Source organism: Xenopus laevis, chromosome 6S, assembly GCF_017654675.1.
Source record: "Xenopus laevis strain J_2021 chromosome 6S, Xenopus_laevis_v10.1, whole genome shotgun sequence".
NCBI classification, from domain to species: Eukaryota; Metazoa; Chordata; class Amphibia; order Anura; family Pipidae; genus Xenopus; species Xenopus laevis.
Window position 1 is genome coordinate 7,833,069 of NC_054382.1, and position 26,175 is coordinate 7,859,243.

The window sequence follows — 26,175 nt, forward strand, 5'->3', positions numbered from 1 at the left end:
AATTGAACTCAGGTGTGATAAACCACAGTTAAGTTATTTTTTAACAAGGGGGGCAATCACTTTTTCACACAGGCCCATGTAGATTTGGAGTTTTTTTTTCTCCCTTAACGTAAACCTTCATTTAAAAACTGCATTTTGGGTTCAATTATGTTATCTTTGACTAATAGTTAACGGTTTTTGATGAGCAGAAACATTTAAGTGTGACAAACATGCAAAAGAATAAGAAATCAGGAAGGGGGCAAATAGTTTTTCACACCACTGTATATAGACACAAGCTCCGTGGATACACAGAATTTAATCGCTCTCTCTATATAGATATTAAAAGTGTTTTATGTCACTAAGTTCTATGTACAGGAAATCTACATTATAAAAGCTGTGATTGTGCAATTGTTTTTATTCTGTCCTGATAATATTAAGAGAAATACTGTTGCATAGTCTTTTAGTATACTGGGTTTCATAGTAATGTCTCATTAGTATTGTTAAATGTTCACCCTAAAAATATCTATTTTATTGGGAATTGACTTTTATTATTAATGTGTGGTGTTCTGATATAAAAGAGAGCTAACCTGGTAAATGGCACATTGTATTGTTTGAGTTTGTATATAGTATATATTCTATTGAATTCGTTAATATTACTGGGGAAAGTCGCAGTTTATCCAGAACACACTGATTAATTGTACATATAAGTTTAGCGCAGATTGATGTAAAACTTGAATATGTAACAGATCCCTGGGCGATTAAACCTTCTAATATCAGAGATTCTCAACCCATGGGTGGGAAACCCAAAAATGTTCAAATGTATTATTGTGATGTTTTACCTGAAAAGGGTGCGGCCTCCAGCTTCACCAAAGATAACTGGTGTATGTGGGGGCACTTGGAAATACCCATTGCCTTTCTGTATCCGGTTTTCTTGCTCACCATTTGCCACTAACCAAAAAGAAAAGAAGCTGAATAGGTGGGTCCAGGCCTAAATAGGTAACGTGGGTGTCCCATAGACACACTGCTTCCTTTTGCCTGGGAACAGTAGTGGACAATACGCCCCATTAGCCAAAGTAGGGTTAATTTATCAACACTGGGTAATTTTACTGTGGGCAGTAACTCATAGTAACTATGGGTTAGTGATTGGATATTTTTTTTCAGCCAGCTGCAGGTAGAACAATGAATGCAACAATTTGATTGGTTACCATAGAATAATGCCCATGGGCAAACTTGCTTATAAGGGCTCTTACAGAGGAGCGTTTTTACCTGCGCTCCCCTGCGTTCCGTTTTGATGCGTTCAGCCGCAGGGATAGACAAATTACATTTTTTCCAATGGGGCTGTACTCACACAGGCGCGTGTAGGCGCCGAACGCAGGTTGAGACGCAACATGCTGCATTTTTCCTGCGTTCGGCGCCTACACGCGCCTGTGTGAGTACAGCCCCATTGGAAAAAATGTAATGCGTCTATCCCTGCACTCCCCTGCGGCTGAACGCAGAAAAACGGAACGCAGTGGAGCACAGGTAAAAACGCTCGTCTGCAAGAGCCCTAAATGACCCCCAGCATATTTTCTAGTTGTTTGGATGAGTTGCGATGCTCACTGGTAGTGTGCCCCAAATTCACAAATAATGTAATTAGGACTCGTCCAATATGGTCAGCAACCAATCACAATAAAGTAGGGATGCACCGAATCCAGGATTCGGTTATTCTCAGAAGGATTCGGCCGCATCCTTCTGCCCGGCCAAATTAGGGTAGGGGAGGGAAATCGCTTGACTTTTTGTCACATAACAAGGAAGTAAAAAAATGGTTTCCCCCTACCCACCCTTAACTTGCATATGCAAATTATAATTCAGATTCGTTTCGCTATTCGGCCTAATCTTTCACGAAGGAATCGGGGGTTCGGCCGAATCCAAAATAGTGGATTCAGTGCATCCATACAATAAAGTTTATATTTGCAGAGACCCCCCAACTAATCAACATGGAGAAAGTGCACAGCTTTGGCCTGATTTTCCCCAGCATCAAACATCTCAGCATTGTAATGAGATCAGTAGGCTGCATACAAAACTTTTACTTTTGCTTAGATCCTTTTTGACAGCATCTCAGATAGGTACCCTGCCTGCCCCATGTCCTGTTTCAGTCCCCCTTAAAATATCAAACTCATTACCATGATTTACTTCATTTTCCTCTTCTTCCATGGGATTAATGTGGGTTCTGGGCCAAAACTCCAGCAGTGCTTGTAGCAAGAGACCTCCAAGATTCACTGTAAAATTATACAATAAGAACAGTGTGATGTGTGAAGTCTTCAGATCCTGATTAAAGTAATCTCATTAGAAATTGTACTTAAAGGATAAGTAAACCTTTAAAATAAGTGAATGTAAAATTGATGAGGGGGCTATTCTAAGAAATTTTGTATAACTATTTGTTTTTATTCCAAGATATTAAAGGATACATGTACTGTTAATATGAATGAATTTAGTTACAACAGCGCCACCTGCTGGTCATTTTCCCACCAGTCTGACCACCAAGTAGTCAAGGAAGAAGTTGTCAGGAGAAAGAAAAAGACTGTTCTGATGTTCTTCTGCTTAGGAAAACAATTAGCAACCTTTCTCACATCTTTCTACCTGCAGATGAATAGTTAAAGCCACCTGTTAGGCAGTATTAGTAGATATACCCTAGTGATGGGTAAATGGTACCTGTAAAACGCCTGAACTGATATAGATTATCTATCGACGCCGGAATGCTATTTACAAGCAACTGATCAGCATTGGGGGATTGTGAAATACTGCAAGTTACAGTTACACTAAGGTGGCCATAGACGCACCGATTAATTATGTACAAAAGATCATTGCATGTATGGTGGGAGACAGGGCAACCGATATCGGTAAAAATCCATGGCTATTGGTCGTCTCGTTGATCGGGCAGGACTGAAAATTTTGATGGGGCACCTTTAAAGGTTCCCAAACAGCGTAACGTAAATGCTGAATCATCAAAAAGAGCTAAAGAATTATTTTTGTTTTTTTCCTGCACATCTGATGATTCAGCTCTTAACGTTAGCAGAGTGGATGACAGATCTTTCATACGACCAATGGTTGTGGGAAAGAAAGTAATTGTAGAGTGTATGGCCACCCCAGGTATCAGAGAAGAGTAAACTAAATAACAGCATCAGAGATGAAACGAGAGATATCACAACAGTAAGAATAAAGATATCGGCAAAGATTACAAAAGAACATTTGTAAATTGATAAACAATTTGAACTTGGATCTCACATTTTGGGTCAGATCCATCCGAACTGCTGAATCCAGCATCCTTGGCAGAAACCCATGCAGCAAAGCAATCACTTTCATCTAGTGTTATCGTCAGCATCTGACAAGTAAAAGAGCAAGGCTTACATTGAGCAGATTCCCCCAGAAAGAGAAGTACTAGACATGAGCATAAGGCCCTCTCCTGCCCCACCAATGTTATCAGGCCCAGTGTTTCAGTCTGTATTGAGTGTCTGCTTCATTAGTGTTTCAGTCTGTATTGAGTGTCTGCTTCATTAGTGTTTCAGTCTGTATTGAGTGTCTGCTTCATTAGTGTTTCAGTCTGTATTGAGTGTCTGCTTCATTAGTGTTTCAGTCTGTATTGAGTGTCTGCTTCATTAGTGTTTCAGTCTGTATTGAGTGTCTGCTTCATTAGTGTTTCAGTCTGTATTGAGTGTCTGCTTCATTAGTGTTTCAGTCTGTATTGAGTGTCTGCTTCATTAGTGTTTCAGTCTGTATTGAGTGTCTGCTTCATTAGTGTTTCAGTCTGTATTGAGTGTCTGCTTCATTAGTGTTTCAGTCTGTATTGAGTGTCTGCTTCATTAGTGTTTCAGTCTGTATTGAGTGTCTGCTTCATTAGTGTTTCAGTCTGTATTGAGTGTCTGCTTCATTAGTGTTTCAGTCTGTATTGAGTGTCTGCTTCATTAGTGTTTCAGTCTGTATTGAGTGTCTGCTTCATTAGTGTTTCAGTCTGTATTGAGTGTCTGCTTCATTAGTGTTTCAGTCTGTATTGAGTGTCTGCTTAGTGTTTCAGTCTGTACTGAGTGTCTGCTTCATTAGTGTTTCAGTCTGTATTGAGTGTCTACTTCATTAGTGTTTCAGTCTGTATTGAGTGTCTGCTTCATTAGTGTTTCAGTCTGTATTGAGTGTCTACTTCATTAGTGTTCAGTCTGTATTGAGTGTCTGCTTAGTGTTTCAGTCTGTACTGAGTGCCTGCTTAGTGTTTCAGTCTGTACTGAGTGTCTGCTTAGTATTTCAGTCTGTACTGAGTGTCTGCTTAGTGTTTCAGTCTGTATTGAGTGTCTACTTCATTAGTGTTCAGTCTGTATTGAGTGTCTGCTTAGTGTTTCAGTCTGTACTGAGTGTCTGCTTAGTGTTTCAGTCGGTACTGAGTGTCTGCTTCATTAGTGTTTCAGTCTGTACTGAGTGTCTGCTTCATTAGTGTTTCAGTCTGTACTGAGTGTCTGCTTCATTAGTGTTTCAGTCTATATTGAGTGCCTGCTTAGTGTTTCAGTCTGTACTGAGTGTCTGCTTAGTGTTTCAGTCTGTACCGAGTGTCTTCTTTATTAGTGTTTCAGTCTGTACTGAGTGCCGGCTTTATTAGTGTTCAGTCTGTATTGAGTGCCTGCTTAGTGTTTCAGTCTGTACTGAGTGTCTGCTTAATTAGTATTTCAGTCTGTACTGAGTGTCTGCTTCATTAGTGTTTCAGTCTGTACTGAGTGTCTGCTTCATTAGTGTTTCAGTCTGTATTGAGTGCCTGCTTAGTGTTTCAGTCTGTACTGAGTGTCTGCTTAGTGTTTCAGTCTGTACTGAGTGTCTGCTTAGTGTTTCAGTCTGTACTGAGTGTCTGCTTAGTGTTTCAGTCTGTACTGAGTGTCTTCTTTATTAGTGTTTCAGTCTGTACTGAGTGCCGGCTTTATTAGTGTTCAGTCTGTATCGAGTGCCTGCTTCATTAGTGTTCAGTCTGTATTGAGTGTCTGCTTCATTAGTGTTTCAGTTTGTATACTGCCTCAAATGACTAGAGAGGGCACCAGTAAGCACCGACTGAAACGGGCATAAATATGTCAATAGACGGAGTGGAATCATGCCTCTGAGGAAGCCGATTGACAGCGAAATGCGTCACGCCAGAACGTCACTCCCGGGAGCAGGAAAGTGGGTGAAAGGAATTGCCGGCTACTGAATCACCACAAGCGAGAAATCTTAATGCCCAACCTCTAACTGTGAAGCATAAATTTTTTTTACACAATTGTAAGTGCAGTACTGGAATCGGTTATTTGAGTGAGCTCTAATTCATTTGATAGGAACGGAGCCCCCTATAAAATAGATTGGATCATTCATCTGACACCCAACTGCTGCATGAAGACAGAATGAAGAGAAACAGATGCTGGGAGAAGAATAGTGAAGATAAACTTGGTTATTTCAGAAACAATGCAGAATATTTAATTTATTGTAATCAGAAAGCTTCTTATTTCAATAAGAGGAAGCTTATATTAAATTTTAAGTTTCGCGATAGTTCCCCCTTAAGTAGCACAAGTGGTGATTACGTTTAAACATAAATACTACATCGTTTTGTATTTCCTTTTCTATAGTTGTACTCTTTCGCCAGCGTTAGTTCACTGATTATTGGATAATTGGCTCAGATCTCCCAGCATAAGGCAATGAGAACTGTATAAAAGTACTGTATAATTCCCATTTAGTAATCATTTTACTAGCAAGGCTTGATACACGGAAAGAAACAAAATATAGGCTGCATGTGTTTTTGATTTTGAGCATATTAAATATTATATATAAAGTATCTTACACTCAGGATTCAATATGGAGAAGGTTTGCCATTTAATTCACTAGCCCAGTGGGGATCTGACTTATTATTAAAAAAACAAAAAAAAAACCAGATACAAAGAATAAAGATTACATATGCACTTACTCCAGTCTTCAGATCAACTGAGAACCAATTTGGTACATAAACCATCTTAAATTTTTTCTTTATTTCTTCTTCAAAATCTACTTTTCCCAGATCTTCGACTTTGCAAGCCTACAAAAAAAAAAGAAAAAAAAAGGTCTTAAATGGACAGTCGGATTGGATTCTGGGAAGGCAAGATAAGATTTTCTGGACCAAAACAAACCAACCTGAGTTAAGGAGAAAAACAAACTGGATGAGGTCAATCGATGAGGTCAATCAGTGAGGCTGTATCTAATCTGTCAGTTTGCAGGTTTTAGAACAGGCCAGTGATGTCCCCCATGAAACTTAGCAATGATGACAACATAACCTGTGTACCTAAAGCATCTGTTGTACCTGATCTGATAACATACCTTGAAAACCTCTATACGCCTTTAGGACTTGTGGAGCATGACTTCAGTTTCAGACTGGGGTGCCAGGGGTCTACCAGAAAACCTTAGACTGCAGGAACCCTCAAAACAATTTTGGTTCGCTCTTCACTTACTTTATTCTTTTTATTACTACTATCCCGTATCCTTCCTTCCATTTCTCCTCTTTGTTCTCATATAAAAATCAGGAGGGCCCATGGTATAGGCAGGAAACCAACACTAACACCTGGACCCACAGGGAGTTTTCCTGGTACCTCTGCAGGCCAGTCCAACACTGCACACGCTCCTGGGCAATTCCCTACCTGCCGCCAGCAGCAACTGCCATAAGGGGTTTCCAATATCAGTGGGAAATGGCAGCAGGTAGGAAAGGTTTTTCAGAATTTGATTTTTTTTTACACCTGCATGTTACAACCTGTTGAACATGTTATGCCTGTTACCTCCGTAATAAAGCCCCCTTGTAGTGCTAGAGTTCAAAAAAGTGGACACATGCAAGAGCCATTATTAAAGGTTAAATCTGTAGCAACCAATGAGCAAGAGAAGCAGAAAAGTCTGACGCATTTCATGTCAGCGGCTAATCATAAACGGAGTGCTTAAAGGGAGTCTGTCATGATTTTTATGATGTTTTTATTTCTAAAATACACTCTGTACACTGCAAATAATTCACTCTACAATATAAAATTTCATTCTTGAACCAGCAAGTGTATTTTTAAATTGGTGTGTAGGTGCATCTCAGGTCATTTTGTCTGGTCATGTGCTTTCAAAAAGAGCCAGCACTTTAGGATGGAACTGCTTTCTGGCAGGCTGTTTCTCCTACTCAATGTAACTGAATGTGTCGCAGTGGGACCTGGATTTTACTATTGAGTGCTGTTCTTAGATCTACCAGGCAGCTGTCATTTTGTTTTAGGGAGCTGCTATCTGGTTACTTTCCCATTGTTCTGTTGTTAGGCTGCTGGGAGGAAAGGGAGGGGGTGATATCACTCCAACTTGCAGTACAGCAGTAAAGAGTGACTGAAGTTTATAAGAGCACAAGTCACATGACTGGAGGCAGCTGGGAAACTGACAATAATTCTAGCCCCATGTCAGATTTCAAAATTAAATATAAAAAAAATCTGTTTGCTCTTTTGATAATTGGATTTTAGTGCAGAATTCTGCTGGAGCAGCACTATTATTAACTGATGCGTTTTGAAAAAAAAAAAAACTTTTTCCCCCATGACAGTATCCCTTTAAATTAAAACATTAAACTAAAACACCTCTCTAAGGAAAGACAGGGTAAGGCTGCATCTTACCTTTAAAACATCCCAATAAGCCACATTGTTATTAGTGTCTTTGGTTAATATGTGCCTTTTATCATTGAGAATATTGCACTGGATGATGCTAGCCCCCCCTAGGAAAAGAAAACATTAAAGTCTAATTAAGAGACGCTGCCAAACATACACAATTAACATAAATAACGTATAATGAAATGAATCTAGCAGTGTTACCTTTAATAGTCTGGTCAGGCTGGGAGCAAATAGGGCTGAGTGGTGTGCTGCAGTCATTCTCATAATCTCCAGATGTTCTGAAGTTCAGGATACCTTTGATAGGCTAAAACAAAACTATGTCAGGATGAACTGGTTTGGGTTTAGAATTGTATTTAAAGGGGTATTCGTCCTAAAAAGTCTAAGCAACTTTTTAATGTACATCAATTAAAAAAAAAAAAGTTTATTGGTTTCAAAGTTGTTTGTAAATGTTATTGCTATTGAACAAAGACTGCACTACTGGTTCTGCTGAAGCCACCTGGTTAGCCTACCTTGAGGAGAACTAGTTTCTACTACATTGTCCAATGGTCATAACCAGAGAACATAAATGGAAGAGACAAACAGCAGCATCAACTGCAATTAATGACTTTAAGGAAACTGAAAAGTTTCTATAATGAAGAAAAGTTGCTTAGCATTGCAATTTCTTTTGTTAAAGGGCACCTATCACAGCCAAAATCAAACACATTAACAATCTGACCAGTACAAGCTAAACACGTTTAATCAAACTACATATATAGTTTTTGGAAAAAACTACAGGTTTTAAAAAAATCCCTTACTTTGTCAAATGGGTTCTTTCACTGAGGGAGGCCATACTGTGACTATAACAGAGACTATAATATGCAGATTTCAGGAGCATGCTCAGATTGTAACACTGCTTTGAGTATTCTACCCAGAATGCCTTGTTTAAGTAAACTCCTCCACAAGAAGTATCAGGAGATTTCCCTATCTTGTCCCCTGCTGGTAAAGTCATTATGCAAATGAAGGGCACACACTAACTTCCAGCAGGTGGCAGCACTACTGAACAGCAACTAACACACAGGTTTGGCTGATTTGAGAATAGCTTAGAAGGGTCGATAAGCATTTCAGAGCTGCTGTTATATGGGAAGATATAGGTAGGAGGAGCCAGTAAAATCCAAGATGGCTGCCTCAGCTAGAACTGCAGTGGAGATAGGGGAGATCTTGCAGAAGGAATAGTGAGCTGATCATTTACATTATACAAACAATTCTAACTGTTTTAAAAATCGGATTTCTTGAACTTTCACAGTGTATTTACTTAGTAAATGATTTTGATCATGATTGGTGCCCTTTAAGAAAAATAAAACAGAATCTGGGTGGAGTTCCCCTTTAATCACATGCATATAAATATATTGCATCAGTTTACACTCCTGTAATGGTTTTGAATGGTCATTAAAGAGATGGAGAATGATTAATGGATAAACTAAAGCAAGAAGAGGAAAGAAGGTTATTCATGCCAGTTTTTATGTCTTAACATTAAAGTATTAAATACGCAAACAATTCATTTTTTTTTTGGAGAAGATATTCTTACCCATTTATTCACAGAGGATTTAGTTGTTGACACCCAAAGTGCCACGGGAGGGTCTGCTGACCTATCCAGCTCCATCTGCAAAAAAATAAAGAAATCAAACATTTAAAATCACCGGTTTAATGACAAAAATCAGATAGGATCAGACAGAAATAAATCTCACAATTAAAGTTTTAGTTAAATATAAATTCCTGTTTAGAAGGTTTAATTTACAGTTATAAAAGTCATTCTAAACTGATCCATCTGCTACTGAACTAGACAAATAAATCTAATGACAGACTCAGTGGCTGCTGAGAATAGAAGGGATTTTATTGGGGTCCTAACTCTCAGTTTCAATGTATGTGTGCAATTGTAATCCAGCAATATTAGAGGATTATGTAGGCTATTTTCATTCAGCTCTAGGCAAAAATCAACAAGCAAATTCACCTTTAGAACTGGCGCTTTCTCTTCACATATAAGCAAGCGAATATCAGGATTCCGTAGGTCTGTACAATAGATCTTCCGGTCCCTTCCTCCTGAATAGACATGTGTGAAGCCTTCGTTGACCTGGAGAGCCCAAACCCCTTCATCATGGACGCGGTAGGTGGCTATACACCTTTGTTGACCCAGAGACCACAGTCGGATTGTTCCATCGGAGCTGCCTGAGAGACACTGAACAAGTAGAATGAATTAACATATGAAACAAGTCTGTTTCCTTGAGCAAGCACTGAATCAGGCTTCAGCATTTAAATCCTTTTTTCCTTTTTCTCTCATTTTAAATTTTTGCAATTTGTGATTTTATTTTTGGACAAGACAGTAATTACCTGAGTTCCATCTCGGTTTAACAGCAGAGCTTTCACATTGTCCGTGTGTCCTTTCAGCTTCATCAGCTTTTGGCAAGTTCGTGGATCCCAGACTCTCAAGACCTGTGAAACAAAGGCAGATTTCACACAGTGACAGAACATCTTAATGAGAAAATGTGATGCACGAGGTTGAGAATGAAGTGCGAATTAGTGCAAGTGTGTCTGACTAAATCTGGGTATACTGCAGAGCATCTGTTCTTCTGCCGAAGTTGCCAAACGAGTGGATTTTTGCATCGTTTGGTCACTCATGCTCTGGGCTATAGTCCTGCATCATGGTCGGGTACCTGCGGAATACTGGCAAAGTGGTTCGGGATTTTGGCAAAAAGATTCCTTGGCCGTGCGGGCAGTTCATGGGTAACCCGGCTGAGTACCCAACAAAGGTGCAGGCTTGATCCCACCCACCCTTGTGGTTCTTCCAGTCTCTACATTTTTTGGGGAAGATTCCGCACCAGAGTGACGTCACTTCTGGTTTCGCATGTCCCCCGGGTCGGAAGGTTAGTTGGCCTATTGTGGGTCGTGAAACGAGAACATGCGGGTCAAATTGCGGGTTGGGGTCTCAAATATTGGACCCACGCAGGACTCTACTCTGGGCCAAACAGGGCTGATTTGACTTTTGGCCCCCAGTACAGGGATTGCATCATAATGATACAGGGGCTCCTTGTCTGGTGTTATTTTCTAACCTGCCCAATAGAAATCTAGATGATTTTTCTGCCATAAACAAGTTGGGCAGCATGTCCACAAACAGGACAATAAGCTGCATGTATGTTATTTTTGCGAGTGTATAAAATGGACAAATGAGGGGTTAGTGTGATTAAAAGTCTGATCAATTATAAAAAAATATTCCAGGCCCTTAAAAAAACCTGTCTATGGCCAAATGGAAACCTACTGAAGTTTATTTCTAGCAGCCAGAATCATGAAGGCTGTCTCCATCACAAAAAATGGTTAAAATTTGTACACTGGATGCAGTAGAACAAGATGCCTACCTTTTCTGTAGACCCAGAGACAATTACTGTTCCCATCTGGTTCATCGCAAGGCTGTAGATTGAATCTTTGTTTCCACTCAAAGAGGAAGCTAAGTTGAAAAAACAAAAACAAACATTAAAGGTACCATGTATTGAATGATTTTCTGGATAAGCTGCATTCAGTAAATTAGACTACTGTATTATTTAATGCTAGCCAGAGTGATACAGGTTTGGGACCCGTTATTCAGAATGCTCAGGACCTAGGGATAACAGGTCTTTCCGTAAATTGGATCTTCATACCTTAAAGGGATCCTGTCATCGGAAAACATGTTTTTTTTTTTTTTCAAAAGGCATCAGTTAATAGTGCTACTCCAGCAGAATTCTGCACTGAAATCCATTTCTCAAAAGAGCAAACAGATTTTTTTATATTTAATTTTGAAATCTGACATGGGGCTAGACATATTGTCAGTTTCCCAGCTGCCCCTGGTCATGGAGGTTATATGGGAGACGGCCTTTCTGTAATTTGGAACTTTCTGGATAACGGGTTTCCGGATGATGAATTCTATACCTGTTAAGATGTTGCTGTTAGCTGATTTAATATCATTGTAGTAGAAGGTTTAAATTGTTGTGCCACTACCGCTTGCTATACAGCAATTGCACACTGGGCAATTTAAATTTTACTCCCTGCGTGTGTGGGGCAGATTGGAGGAGGAAAAAAATCACTAGACATTGCCCCCACAAAGTGAATGGGAATACGTTATCTGGTGGCCTAGCACATACCAGCCACTACTAACACCTTTTACTTTAAATAGGGGCCGATATCTAGTATTTTGGCCCCCCACTCATGGAGCGTGAAAACAAAAAAAAATAAAAAAATAAAAAGCACAAGAATATGTCCAGCATGTCATTCCCCTAATAATTATAGACAATCAGTTCCTGTGCCGCTATAAAGATTCTTACTGGTGAAAGTGTTGCTGCAAGAAGATTTACTTATATGATTTGACATCATGTGATCAGTGTTTCCTCTAAGGTGTGCGCTTGTGTGGGGGCAAACAAATTGTGGTGAGCACAAAGAATTTTGTCTGAAAACATAACATTTTGTATTAATTCTGACCGGAGCAGACAGTTATTAAAATCTGTTCACACACACGTTTAAAATGTGTGCATAAGAAGATTTTTTTTTGTGTGCACATAGCAGAAAAGGAATTAAAGGGAACATAACTGTAATAGGACTGCACAGGATTATTTTCATGTTTAGTATTATTCACAAATTCTTTACTCTTTTAAAGGAGAGAAAGCTACAGAAGCAGTTTATTGCCAATAGTGCAAGCTATAACACTATATTTATTCTGCAGAATGCTTTGCCATACATGAGTAAACCGCTCTAGAAGTTATCTGTTTGTTTAGAATAGCAGCTGCCATATTAGCTTGCTATCCATGATCATTTATAGCTCTGGGCTCAGATTACAGCAGGGAGGAGAGTAGGGCAGGGGGAAAAAGGAGGGGGGAGAGAGGAGCAAACTGAGCATGCTCAAGCCCTAGCCCTGGAGGTTTAAGCTGAAAACAGGAAGTCTGATACAGAAGCCCATGAGTACACAATAGAAGGAAAGAAATGCAGTGTTTCTTTTGACAGAGGACTCAGAGCAGCATTACTTTGAGGGTTTACTGGTGTATTTATATAGACCTTTCTGACAAAGCTTACTTAATTCTAGCCTTTCCTTCTCCTTTAAGGTTACTAGCTGATCTTCAGAGAATACGCTGCCTGCGTAATGTGCACAAAGGTATGTGACTAAGTACCGTGTGCAGTATAAATCGTGACAATGTCTTAGGTAATATGACATCAGTTTATAATGAATTAACTTTCTGAATTTTTCACCAAAAGGGACTGATATAAATATGGACTGATCATTGGACAGACAATTACCATGTGTTAATGAATACATGCTCTATGCTAATTAATGAGGTCACTGAAAAGGGGAGAAGTTTGTAGCTACACCCCTACAGCACCCTATGGGGTATATTTATCAATATAGAAATCGCCACAGTCCTCAAGAGTGAAATTCTGCCACTCTCCATTCATTTCTATGGGATTTTGAAAGGCATATTTATCTAAGGGTGAACTTTCACTCATTGATAAATACTCTTTTAGAAATCCCATAGAAATGAATGGGGAGTGGCAGAATTTCACTCTAGAGGACTGGGGAGATCTCTATATTGATAAATATAGCCCCATATATTTTTCTGGTGGAAGCATTCACTTTAGGCTTGATAAAGGGTCCAGAAGGGATTACGACATTGCCCTTGTTTTAAGGGATGCACCGAATCCAGGATTCGGTTCGGGATTCAGTCAGAATTCTGCCTTTTTCAGCAGGATTTGGATTCAGCCAAATCCTTCTGCCTGGCCGAACTGAATCCAAATGTCCATATTTTCCTCCCCGCCCATACTTTGCATAAGCAAATTAGGACAAGGAGGGAAATCACATGACTTTTTGTCGCAAAACAAGGAAGTAAAAAATGTTTTCCCCTTCCCATCCCTAATTTGCATGTGCAAATTTAGATTCAGTATTCGGCCGAATCCAAAAGTGTGTATTCGGTGCATCCCTACTTGTTTTGTATGTGTATGGGCTAAATAAGTCACTAAAGATTTTTGCATCAACAGGATTTCTTCTTCTGGATGTATCCGTTGACCCAAAGCAGCTGAGGGTCTTCACGTATTAGCACTTGAAACCTACACAGGTATTATTAACGAGGGTTAAGCTCTCCTAAATACGATCATTTCCTGTACAGCCAGATGGAGACTCTTACTTACTGGTGACTGTATTGTTGGAGGCAGTCAGTGCGGTGAGAGTATTTACATCCCAGAGAAATATCTGCCTGTCCAATCCTGCAGACGCCACCAGTTCTTTATCTTTTGCATAAGCCAAAGCTTTCACATAGTCCTGCAGTATCAACGAGAACATGTACATGAGAAACAGGGTCAGCACATTCAAAATAAAGTTAACATCTGAATTCCTACTGTGAAAAGTTGCAGCACATTTAAGCTACTTCTTTACCCAAGACATTACAGCTTTGCCTCAAAAGGCTGAATAAACACCTGTGTGGAACTTTAAAGATTTGAGCAGTTATTTAATTTATAACACTTCCGTGTCTATTTGGCAGCACAATAAACGTAATCAATAAAGGAACTTCATATTTAAAAGGAGAAGTAAAGCGTAACTAAAGAAGTAGCTAGAAATGTTATACATGATGTTTTGTGCTTCTGTACCAGCTCAAGGCAACCACAGCCCTTTAGCAGTAAAGATCTGTGTCTCCAAAGATGCCCCAGTAGCTCCCCATCTTCTTTTCTGCTGATTCACTGCACATGCTCGGTGCTGCTGTCACTTACTGAGCTTAGGGAGCCACTCACAATATACAGTACACATAGAATAGAAATGTCACAATATAAGGCTGATTAGTAATTAATACACATAATTACTACATGGCAGCACAGAAACCAGTGCAATTAGCATCAGAATTGAATAATCAGCAAACCTGTAGCATCAGCTTATATTACAGCCAGGGAAGCTCATTTTCTGCTGGATAATTAGTGACGAGCCCTAAGCTTAGCTTCTCAACAGCCAATCAGAGCCCACTGAGCATGTGAGTGTCACAGACACTTTCCAAGATGGTGACCCCCTGTGACAAGTTTGAAGTCCTGGATCATTGCTGCTATTGACAAGCTCAAACTTTAGCCTCGTGCAATAAGTTCAGTATATAACAATATTTGTTTTTAGGGTTTTGTTCTCATTTAAGACTGCACTCTTTGCATGTCATTTATAGAGGAAAGTCAATACATACATCTTACCTTGTGTGTCCTTAAGGTTGACATACAAAACCCCTTGTGTGCATTCCATACTTTAACAGTAGTATCCGAAGATGCAGAGATTACTGAAAGGAGAGAATTCCTTGGATTTACATTTTTTAAGTGTCAGCAGGTATTCAGTAAAGCAATATTCACGTGAAGGGCAAGTACTACATGATTAAACCGGTTCAATTAATAACAAAGCAACCTGGAAGTGGAAAACACTCAAAAACCCATTTTCCAGGGTGGTATGTGACAGTACTGTGGTCCAGATCAGTATACCAAGGGGAGGGAGCTCTAGCTGGCTTTCCCAGAGGGATGCTCAAGTAAATCCCAGAAGTTAGGGGTCTAATAGCTTTTTTTAGTTTCTGTCTCCTGCAAATGGGAACCTTACCCAAAAAATGAAGGCTATGCCTCAAATGGTTGAATACACACAACTAAAACTGTTATTATAGCCATATGCTGCCTGCAGTTGTTAGAGGCAGAGCATCCCTGTACTACAGCTTAAAGGAACAGTTCAGTGTGAAAATAAAAACTGTGTAAATAAATAGGCTGTGCAAAATAAAACATGTTTCTAATATAATTAGTTAGCTGAAAATGTAATGTATAAAGGCCGGAGTGACTGGATGTGTAACATAATAGCCAGAACACTACTTCCTGCTTTTCAGCTCTCTAACTCTGAGTTAGTCAGTGACTATAAGGGGGGCCACATGGGACATAACTGTTCAGCGAATTTGCAATTGATCCTCAGCATTCAGTTCAGATTCAAAAGCAACAGATATGACCCATGTGGCCTCCCTCAAGTCTCTGATAACCAGTCAGTGTAAACCAAGAGAGCTAAAAAACAGGAAGTAGTGTTCTGGCTATTATGTTACACATCCAATCACTCCAGCCTTTATACATTACATTTCTGGCTAACTAACTATATTAGAAACATTTTTTATTTTGCACAGTCTGTCTATTTACCCAGTTTTTATTTTTACACTCAACAATTCCTTTAAAAGGATACAGTCATGGGAAAACACATTTTTAAAGTGAATAGTGCTGCTCCAGCAGAATTCTGCACTGAAATCCATTTAATTTTGAAATCTGACATGGGGCTAGACATATTGGCAGTTTCCCAGCTGCCCCAGTCATGTGACTTGTGCTCTGATAAACTTCAGTCACTCTTTACTGCTGTACTGCAAGTTGGAGTGATATCACCCGCCTCCCCTTCCCCCCAGCAGCCTAAGGCTGGTGGCACACGGTAAGATTTGGGTGAGATTAGTCGCTCAGCGACAAATCTCCTTATCTTCAGGCAATTAATCTCCCAGCAATGCCTTGCCGGCAGTAAGAATGTGAATTGCCAGCGAGATGGCACTCTGATCGCTTCGGCTTTTTGAAGTCACCCGAAGTTTCCTGTGAGGCAACTTTGGGCGACTTCGGAAAACGAAGCGATACGTACAGTACCACATCCTGCTGGTGATTTACATTTTTGCCGGCGGGAAGGCATTGCCCGAACAAGAGATTTGTCGCTGGGCCACCCTCCTTACAACAGAACAATAGGAAGGTAACCAGATAGCAGCTCCCTAACAAAGATAACAGCTGCCTGGTAGATCTAAGAACAACAAACACTCAATAGTAAAATCCAGGTCCCACTGAGACACATTCATTGAGTAGGAGAAATAGCCTGTCAGCACTTTAGGATGGAACGTCTTTCTGGCTCTTCTGAAATCACATGACCAGGCAAAATGACCTGAGATGCACCTACACACCAGTACTTGAATTTGACGAAAATCAAAAATACTTACACGTTTTGCCATTGCAGCAGAGGACAATGTCGTTGACCCAGTCGGTGTGGTGTTCCATAGATGCAATATACGGATCTTGCTAAAATTTAATTAGAAATAGAACAGCGTCAAGCAGGATGAAATAGAAACAGAGAGACAAATATGATAGTACCTAGAGAAACTTTTTTTTGTACTGAACACTAAAGCATCATAAATAAATCTCAGGAGCAGCACTGCTATAGTAAGGCGCATTTTACTGAGTATATACCAACAGGGATTCTTTATATAATTCAATTTATACTTTGGTTTGTGATTTGCTTTTTCAAGCAGTCGGCACACAGTCAGAGAAAGGCCCTTTCTGCATAACGCAACATGGGATCCATGGCAATACATTTATTTCTCTCTTCTATTGCACGCCTACAAACTAACGGAGGATCCTAGTGAAGAAGAATACATTCACTTGCAGCTGATCATCAATTTTACATTCACTTATTTTTAAGGTTTACTTATCCTTTAAAGTGAAAATATAGGGGCCATACACTGATAAAAGGTGCCGACTTTGCCCCTGCAGACCAAGTAGGCAGCTTATTGGCCAATCTATGGGAGCCAGGCCCACTTATATCTGTGTACACACATCAACGGAAGTAGACATCCAACAAGCAGACATAAAGGCAGAAATCTGCCAATAAGACATAGTGCTCTGTAGCAATTCAAAGCTTCCAACACATTCAGTCTGAGGAGCCAAGCGACTGATCCATGTTATTGATCCTAATAACGGAGAGCCGGTTTCCATAAGCAAACATCAAAGCTATGAGACATGCAGACAATACAAAGGAACGGCCAATACAAAGGAACGGCTGCATCAGTCATCGTTATTCTAATGACTGACGTTACAGTGAATTACTTAGTACAGGAAACCCTTTAAAAAGCACATGCAAATAACGGAGAATGTTCTCTGCCCATGCTTCCCCAGATCCTGATGAGTTTATGTGAGTGATGATTAACCTTGTGCTGGTTCACATTCCATATCCTGATGATAGAATCCCGGCCCGCTGTGAAGAGCCTGTTCAGCGCAGGATCCAGCTGCAGAGCGTTCACCCCATTGCGATTGTACTTCTCCACTTCATCTCTGATTACATACGATACCTGGGGCAGACACAAAAAAATCAAACAGATAATATAGACCGCAAAAAGTCTAATGATTACAACATATAGGGACAGATTTATTAATGGTCAAATTGAAAATTCAAATTTTCGATTTTTTTTTATGGTCAAAAACTGTCAAATTCAAGTTATTCAAATTCAATTCGAGTTTTTTTTTTTTTTTTTTTTTTTAAAGTTTGATTTTTGAGATTCATCATACTGAGGCCCTTTAAGAATTCAAAATTTGACTATTCACCACCTAAAACCTGCCGAATTGCTGTTTAAGTCAACGGGAGTGGATCAATTTGGATCTGTTTGCAGCCTTCCTGACATTCGAGTTTTTTTCAGAGCTTGATCGAATTCGATTCATTTCAATTCATCCGAGTTGAAAAATTCTATTGTAATAAATTTCTATTGGTCGAATTTTTAATTTATGGGAGTTTAGGGGAATTTTAGAAATATAATATGAATTTGAAATTTGATAAATGTACCTCTTAGAGGCACATTAATGAAGGGTTGAATTCCGAATTAATGTGAAGTTTTTTAAAGAATAAGTAAATCTTTAAAATAAGTGAATATAAGATCGATGAGGGGGCTATTCTAATCTAAGAACTTTAGTAATTTACAGTCATTTATTTATTTTTAATTCCAAGATATTAAAGGATACATGTACTGTTAATATGAATAACATTTTTTACAACAGCGCCACCTGCTGGTCATTTTCTGACCCCCAAATAGTCAAGGAAGAAGTTGTCAGGAGAAAGAAAGAGGCTGCTCTGATGTTATTCTGCTTAGAAAAAAAAATCAGAAACCTTTCTCAAATCTTTCCTAAGCAGAATAACATCAGAGCAGCCTCTTTCTTTTTCCTTGACTACTTGGTGGTCTTTCTTCTTCCTTGACTACTTGGTGGTCATAATAGTTGGAAACTGAACAGCAGGTGGTGCTGTCATAACAAAATTCATTCATATTAACAGTAGGTTTATCCTTTAAAGGAACAGTTCAGTGTGAAAATAAAAACTGTGTAAATAGACAGGCTGTGCAAAATAAAAAATGTTTCTAATATAGTTAGTTAGCCAAAAATGTAATGTATAAAGGCTGGAGTCTAATAAAACAGCCAGAATCCAACTTCCTGCTTTTCAGGTCTCTAACTCTGAGTTAGTGAGCGACTTGAAGGGGGGCCACATGGTACATTTCTGTTCAGTGAGTTTGTAATTGACCCTCAGCATTCAGCTCAGATTCAAAAGAAACAGATTTGACCCATATGCTGCCCCTCAAGTCTCTGATTGGTTACTGCCTGGTAGCCAGTGTCAGTGTAAACCAAGAGAGCTGAAAAGCAGGAAGTAATGTTCTGGCTATTATGTTACACATCCAGTCACTCCAGCCTTTATACATTACATTTTTGCCTAACTAACTATATTAGAAACAATTTTTATTTTGCACAACCTATCTATTTACCCAGTTTTTATTTTTACACTGAACAATTCCTTTAATATCCTGGAATAAAAATAAATCAATGAAAAATGTACATTGCAAAAGTGCTTAGAATAGCCCCCTCATCCATTTTACATTCACTTATGTTAAAGGTTTACTTATCCTTTACATTCCCTTAAATGTGATTGAATTCGGAATACGACTGAGCGAAATCTAGTAAAATGAATCACATTTTTAAAACTTGGACGATTTTTACCGATCAACTCGATTCGAATTATACAAAACTCAATTCGAGTTTTTTCTCCGAAAACAACTCGAATGTCAGGAAGGCTACAAACATCTCCAAATTGATCCCTGGACCTCTCCTATTGGCTTATACATGAATTTGGCAGGTTTTAGGTGGCGAATAGTCGAATTCCAATTCTTAAAGGGCCAGAGTTTGATAAATATTGAAAATCGAATTTGAATTTTTGAAAAAAACTCGAATCGAGTTTGGATAATTCCCTAGTCGAATGTAACTGTTTTAACCATAAAAAAAAATTGAAAATTCTACATTTTTTTTTTTTAAAGGTAAATTTTTATTGTTATTAACAACACAGACAGACAAATGCAACACAATAACTGGTAGAACGCCATTGGACTAGTGTTGGGTCAAGTGCATACATATAAACACAGGAGAATGCAATCCCGGGGAGGCACATTTATCAAAAGTCGAATTCATGTGAATTTTTTTTTTTTACTCTAATAAATTCGAATTAAGCTGGGAGGTTATTTAAGAAAATTTTTGAATGTCTAATATTCGATCGAATTGTTAAAAAAAAAAAAAAGGCTTTAGTTCGTCACATGTTTATGCAATCTTTTGGTTCAATCCACTGAATTAAAGGAGAAGGAAACCCCCTGGGCGCAAAACCCCTCCCCCCTTGCCTACCTGTCCCCCTGGGCAAATGCCCCTAACTTGTTACTCACCCCTCTGCGCAGGTCCTTTCCACGGAGTTCAAAGTCGCCATCTTCTCCCACGCGCGTCTTCTTCCTGCTTTGACCGACGTCTTCTGGCCCATGCGCAGTAGGAACATTTACCGGTACGGCTCTACTGCGCATGCGCCGAATGTCACAAAGTTTTCCGATTTCACTTCGTGACATTCGGCGCATGCGCAGTAGAGCCGTACCGGTAACTGTACCTACTGCGCATGGGCCAGAAGACGTCGGTCAAAGCAGGAAGAAGACGCGCGTGGGAGAAGATGGCGACTGTGAACTCCGTGGAAAGGACCTGCGCAGAGGGGTGAGTAACAAGTTAGGGGCATTTGCCCAGGGGGACAGGTAGGGGGAGGAGGGGCAACACAGGGGAGGGGGAGGGGTTTTGCCCCCAGGGGTTTCCTTCTCCTTTAAAGGGGAAGGAAACCTCCTCGGCGCTAACCCCCCACCCGTGTATTGCCCCCCCTCCCTCCTCCCCCCTGGCCAACCTGTCCCGCTGGGCAAATGCCCCTAACTTGTTACTTACCCTTCTGTGCAGGTCCAGTCCAGGGAGTTCACAGGCGACATCTTCTTCCACGCGATCTTCTTCCTGCTTTGACCGGCGCATGCGCAGTAGGATCGTTTCGCCGGTACGATCTACTGCGCATGTGCGTGACTTTTGGCGCATGCGCAGTAGATCCGTACCGGCGAAATGCTCCTACTGCGCATGCGCCAAAACGCCGGTCAAAGGAGAAAGAAGATCGCGTGGAAGAAGATGTCGCCTGTGAACTCCCTGGACTGGACCTGCGCAGAAGGGTAAGTAACAAGTTAGGGGCATTTGCCCAGCGGGAGGGGTAGGCCAGGGGGGAGGAGGGAGGGGGGCAATACACGGGAGGGGGGTGGGGGGTTAGCAGGGCCGCCATCAGGGGGGGACAGGGGGGACAAGCGTACCGGGCCCGGGCATGAAGGGGGGCCCGGCAGCGCTGCATTTTTTTGAAGATCCGGGCCCCCCTTACGAGCGCCCGAGCCGTACGTCATTCCTCTTCAGTGCCGAATGCGGAAGTGCCGAAAAGCCGAAGCCGATGCGCCGAAAAGACCCGAAGTCACGGAAAAAGCCGAAGTCCCGAAGTCACGAAGCGCCGAAAAGACCCGAAGTCACGAAAACAGCCGAAGCCGAAGTCCTGAAGCAGCGCAAAGACCCGAAGTCACGAAAACAGCCGAAATTGAAGTCCTGAAGCAGTGAAAAGACCCGAAGTCACGAAAGGAGGCGGTGTTGAAGTACTGAAGCCATGAGTTCAATTCTACTGAACACCAGTTTGTGTTTTTTTTTTTTTAATCCCCTGGCCACCAATGTATTATTTTAATATTCTATAGGCCCCTGCCACCAATCTTTTTTTTAAAACTTTTGTTTTTGGGGCCCCAATTTTTTTTTTAACTCGTAAGGGGCCCCTTGCCACCATTGGTTTTTTTTGGGTTTTTTTTTTAAAAAAAAAATTAATTTTCTTTTTGGTGGCCCCAAATTTTTTTAACTTGTAAGGGGGCCCCTGCCACCAGTTTTTTTTTTCAAAAAAAAATTATTTTTTTTTAAATTTTTTTTTGGGGCCCCAATTTTTTTTTAACTTGTAAGGGGGCCCCTGCCACCATTTTTTTTTTTTCAAAAATTTTTTTTTTTTCCAAATTTTTTTTTGGGGCCACAATTTGTTTTTAACTTATAAGGGGGCCCCTGCCGCCAATGTTTTTTTTTTTTTTCAATAAAAAATTAATTTTTTTCCAATTTTTTTTGGGGCCCCAATTTGTTTTTAACTTATAAGGGGGCCCCTGCCACCAATGTTTGTTTATTTTTTAGTTTTTTTACATTTATTTTTGTTGGGGCCCCAAGTTTTTTTTAACTTATAAGGGGGCCCCTGCCACCAATGTTTGTTTATTTTTTAGTTTTTTTACATTTATTTTTGTTGGGGCCCCAAGTTTTTTTTAACTTATAAGGGGGCCCCTGCCACCAATGTTTTTAAAAAAAAAAAAAAAAATTTAATTTTTTTTTTTTTGGGGCCCCAATTTTTTTTATAAGGGGGCCCTGACCATCAATAGCTTTTTACAATTTGTGTGGGGGGGGGGGTTACTTTTTTAGCGCTGATGTCTGTGTGGTCTTTTAACTGCGATGTGGGCGGGATATGGGGCGGAGCTTGGTCGTCAGTGTGGGCAGGGCCCAGGGGGCCCCAAAAATTTTGCTGTAGGGGCCCCGTGATTTCTAATGGCGGCCCTGGGGGTTAGCGCCGAGGAGGTTTCCTTCCCCTTTAAAGCTGAAAGTCTGCAGTTCAACTGCATCTGAGTTGTTTTATTTACAATTCATTGTGGGAATGTACAGAACCAAAATTAGAAAAAAATTCTGTCTAAAGATTTATGGACCCAACTGTATTTGGCAGGTGCAGAACTTTAGGTCAGTTTGTTGCCCATTTCTCATTTGTTACAAAGTGTCACGGGGCAAGAAGCTCAGGACTGGCAGTGGCACCAGATAATGAGAGAAGAATAAGAGAAGAATACAATATAGTGGCATTACTTGTATCTACAGTCTCACCAGCCACAAGGGAACCCTGAGAGAATGGGAAGCGCAGGACAGACTATTATTACACTACAACTGCAGCTTCCAGAGAAGCACAAGGACCTGCGACGCCCACCAGGCTCGGCTCCGCCCCTCAACTGCCCCCCAGCAGCAAAACTGTGAGGGACCCGCCAATGTTTAAGAAGCACTAACACCCAACGATGTGAGGGCGGGTATGGGCCGTGTGCGTCCCTAAGCACCGCTCCTACCTGAACTTTCCTCCGCCCAGCCGTGTTCTGCCTGTGATGTGCCGCCATCTTGCATGTTGACACTCAGTCGTCATTTCCGGAGAGCAATGCGCCCCTGGGCTCCTTGACGTCCGCCCTTACCAGCTAGTGACTTTACTTCCGCCCACACGAAGTAGTTGCTCAGGTGCAGCTTCCGCTAAACATCTTTTATACTAAACGTATTACCTCACAGGGGCCCTTTTACCTGTTGCAAATGTCCTACAGCCCCTCACTAAAACTCCCCTTATACAATACTGTCTCTACCCAAATATCCACCCAAAACGGTTAGTTTGATTTAGCGCAATGAAAGGAAATTCCGTTGTAACTTATTTTCAATATACTGTGCAAAAATCAAACCTTTTCAGTAATTTTCCTGCTATTTGTGAAAGTAATTGACTCTGTCTAATTGTTTATTGTCTTAAAGGAATGATAATGTCAAAAAAAATAGTGTAAAAAGTAAATGTTTTTAAGTAATGAACAATTAAGTAATTTGTAATTAATGTAGTGTTGCCCTGCACTTTTATATAAACAAGCTGCTGTGTAGCCATGGGGGCAGCCATTCAAGCACAGGATACACAGTAGATAACAGATAAGTACTACTATAGTTTATATAAACAAGCTGCTGTGTAGTCATGGGGGCAGCCATTCAAGCACAGGATACACAGTAGATAACAGATAAGTACTACTATAGTTTATATAAACAAGCTGCTGTGTAGCCATGGGGGCAGCCATTCAAGCACAGGATACACAGTAGATAACAGATAAGTACTACTATAGTTTATATAAACAAGCTGCTGTGTAGCCATGGGGGCAGCCATTCAAGCACAGGATACACAGTAGATAACAGATAAGTACTACTATAGTTTATATAAACAAGCTGCTGTGTAGCCATGGGGGCAGCCATTCAAGCACAGGATACACAGTAGATAACAGATAAGTACTACTGTAGTTTATATAAACAAGCTGCTGTGTAGCCATGGGGGAAGCCATTCAAGCACAGGATACACAGTAGATAACAGATAAGTACTACTATAGTTTATATAAACAAGCTGCTGTGTAGTCATGGGGGCAGCCATTCAAGCACAGGATACACAGTAGATAACAGATAAGTACTACTATAGTTTATATAAACAAGCTGCTGTGTAGCCATGGGGGCAGCCATTCAAGCACAGGATACACAGTAGATAACAGATAAGTACTACTATAGTTTATATAAACAAGCTGCTGTGTAGCCATGGATGGGGCCAGCCATTCAAGCACAGGATACACAGTAGATAACAGATAAGTACTACTATAGTTTATATAAACAAGCTGCTGTGTAGCCATGGATGGGGCCAGCCATTCAAGCACAGGTTATACGGCAGATAGAATCCCATTGTATAATACAAAGCTTATCTGCTATCTGCTGTGTATTTTCTGGCTGCCAAAATAATCGTGGTCTCACGATGACAATTGGATCTTTTAAAAATCTCAACATCTATGGCCAGCTTTAAATGTGTTGAAGTCTTGAAAAGGATTTAAATAGCTAAAAAGACGCAGATGAAAAAATAGAAGTTCAAGTATAGAAGCACCCAAAGGATTTATTTAATCTGGTTGCTAGGGTCCAAATTACCACAACAACCACACATTTATATGAATAAGAGACTGGAATATCAATATGAGAAGCCTGAATAGAAAGATGAGGAATACAAAGTAGCAATAACAATACATTTGTAGCCTTACAGAGCATTTGTTTTTTAGATGGGTCAGTGACCCCTATTTGAAAGCTGGAAAGAGTCAGAAGAAGAAGGCAAATCATTCAAAAACTAAAAAAAGGAAAAAATGAAGGTCAATTTAAAAGTTGCTTAGAATTAGCCATTCTATAACATACTAAAAGTTAACGTAAAGGTGAACCACCCCTTTAATGTATAACCTTATCCCTATCATCACCTGCTTTGGACAATCTAGGGCTGATTTTTTGTCCCCCTGCATTTTCTAGAAAACAAATGCTCTGTACGGCTACACATGTATTGTTATTGCTGCTTCTAATGTCTCATCTTTCTATTTGGGCCCTCTCCTGTTCATATTCAAATCATTGCATGGTTGCCAGGGAAATATAGACCCTAACAACCAGATTGCTGAAATTGCAAACTGGAGAGCTGCTGAATAAAAAGCTAAATAACTGAAAAACCATAAATAATAAAAAAAAAAAATGAAAACTAATTACAAGTTGTCTCAGAATATCACTCTAATCATCATATTAAAATTTAATTCAAAGGTGAACAACCCCCTTTAATGAAATGTGATGCTCCGAAGCTACACTTTCCACAGCCCCTCTCCCTTCTAGTCTACTGCCACTCAGTAACGTAACTGGAGGGGGGTTCGGGACGTGCCCTGGGCCCCGTCCCCCTCTGTACCAGATTTTTTTACCCGAAATCGGCCCCTGAGGGGGTGCGGACCCCTGGCCCAATTGCACCCCCTGATCCCCGGTAGTTCCGCCACTGCTGCCAATCCAGTATTTTATTTTTCTCTGTTGGTCAAGTTCTGCTCTGTTGTTGCAAGACCCATTAACATACTTTAAAATGCTGATAATTACAACTTCCCAATGGGATATGATAAAACACATGTCAGGAAGCAATTGAACGTTTCTCAGTTGGACTGTGTACTGGTAATTCCGCTCAGTATATCTCTATACAAACCTCTCTTAGTGATCCCTTGTAATTGGTACTTAATGGAATATATGCAAGTCAGCCGTTCTCAGTAATTCATTCCTTCAAAAAAAAAAAAACACAATTTAAATTCATCTACTACTGCATCAATTTTCTTGGGCAAATGGACATTTCGATGGATCAAAACAACTTCAAAAAGGGCCATAAAAGGGCCATAAAAGGGCCATAAAAGGGCCGGGAAGGGTGAGGCAGATATATGATCATTTAATGCTCTAATGCTACAGACACCACTAGGGAAAGATGCAGGAAATGTGCTGTTGCTTCCCAGCAAGGCAAATAGAGGCACCGCAAGGAGCAAAAACAATGGGAGATTGAATGAGATAAGTGCAAATAAACAAGCACGTTTAACTGGAATCTGGGACACACAAGGAGGACCAGTAACATAAGAAATATATATTAATACGGGAGAGCTTAAGTGCCATTTGGTAAGAGAGACAATAGGAAGGAGGTCCCAGCCCTGTAGAGCTTACATTCTTATATCTAACTATAAAGTGGATCTTTCAACTGACAGTTTGTAAATATTTTTATAGAATTTTATTCTCT

General features: G+C 40.2%; 1 protein-coding gene across 2 annotated transcripts in view; it reads right to left on the bottom strand.

Annotated features, from left to right (window-relative positions):
• Positions 1-23,062, bottom strand: part of wdr48.S (WD repeat domain 48 S homeolog) — a 28,969-nt gene extending 5,907 nt beyond the window's left edge. For both annotated transcript variants that reach the window (XM_041567341.1, XM_041567340.1), the window contains exons 1-15: positions 22,907-23,062; positions 17,582-17,722; positions 16,598-16,676; positions 14,811-14,893; positions 13,776-13,905; positions 10,988-11,076; positions 9,966-10,067; positions 9,589-9,813; positions 9,166-9,240; positions 7,803-7,905; positions 7,608-7,705; positions 5,921-6,028; positions 3,244-3,340; positions 2,142-2,237; positions 819-927 (exon numbers count right to left, since the gene is read on the bottom strand). In XM_041567341.1, coding sequence (XP_041423275.1) covers positions 819-927; positions 2,142-2,237; positions 3,244-3,340; positions 5,921-6,028; positions 7,608-7,705; positions 7,803-7,905; positions 9,166-9,240; positions 9,589-9,813; positions 9,966-10,067; positions 10,988-11,076; positions 13,776-13,905; positions 14,811-14,893; positions 16,598-16,676; positions 17,582-17,722; positions 22,907-22,954 — 1,583 coding nt within the window. In that variant the 5' untranslated portion in view covers positions 22,955-23,062. The remainder of the gene's footprint in view (positions 1-818; positions 928-2,141; positions 2,238-3,243; positions 3,341-5,920; positions 6,029-7,607; positions 7,706-7,802; positions 7,906-9,165; positions 9,241-9,588; positions 9,814-9,965; positions 10,068-10,987; positions 11,077-13,775; positions 13,906-14,810; positions 14,894-16,597; positions 16,677-17,581; positions 17,723-22,906) is intronic.
• Between the last annotated feature and the right edge of the window lie 3,113 nt (positions 23,063-26,175).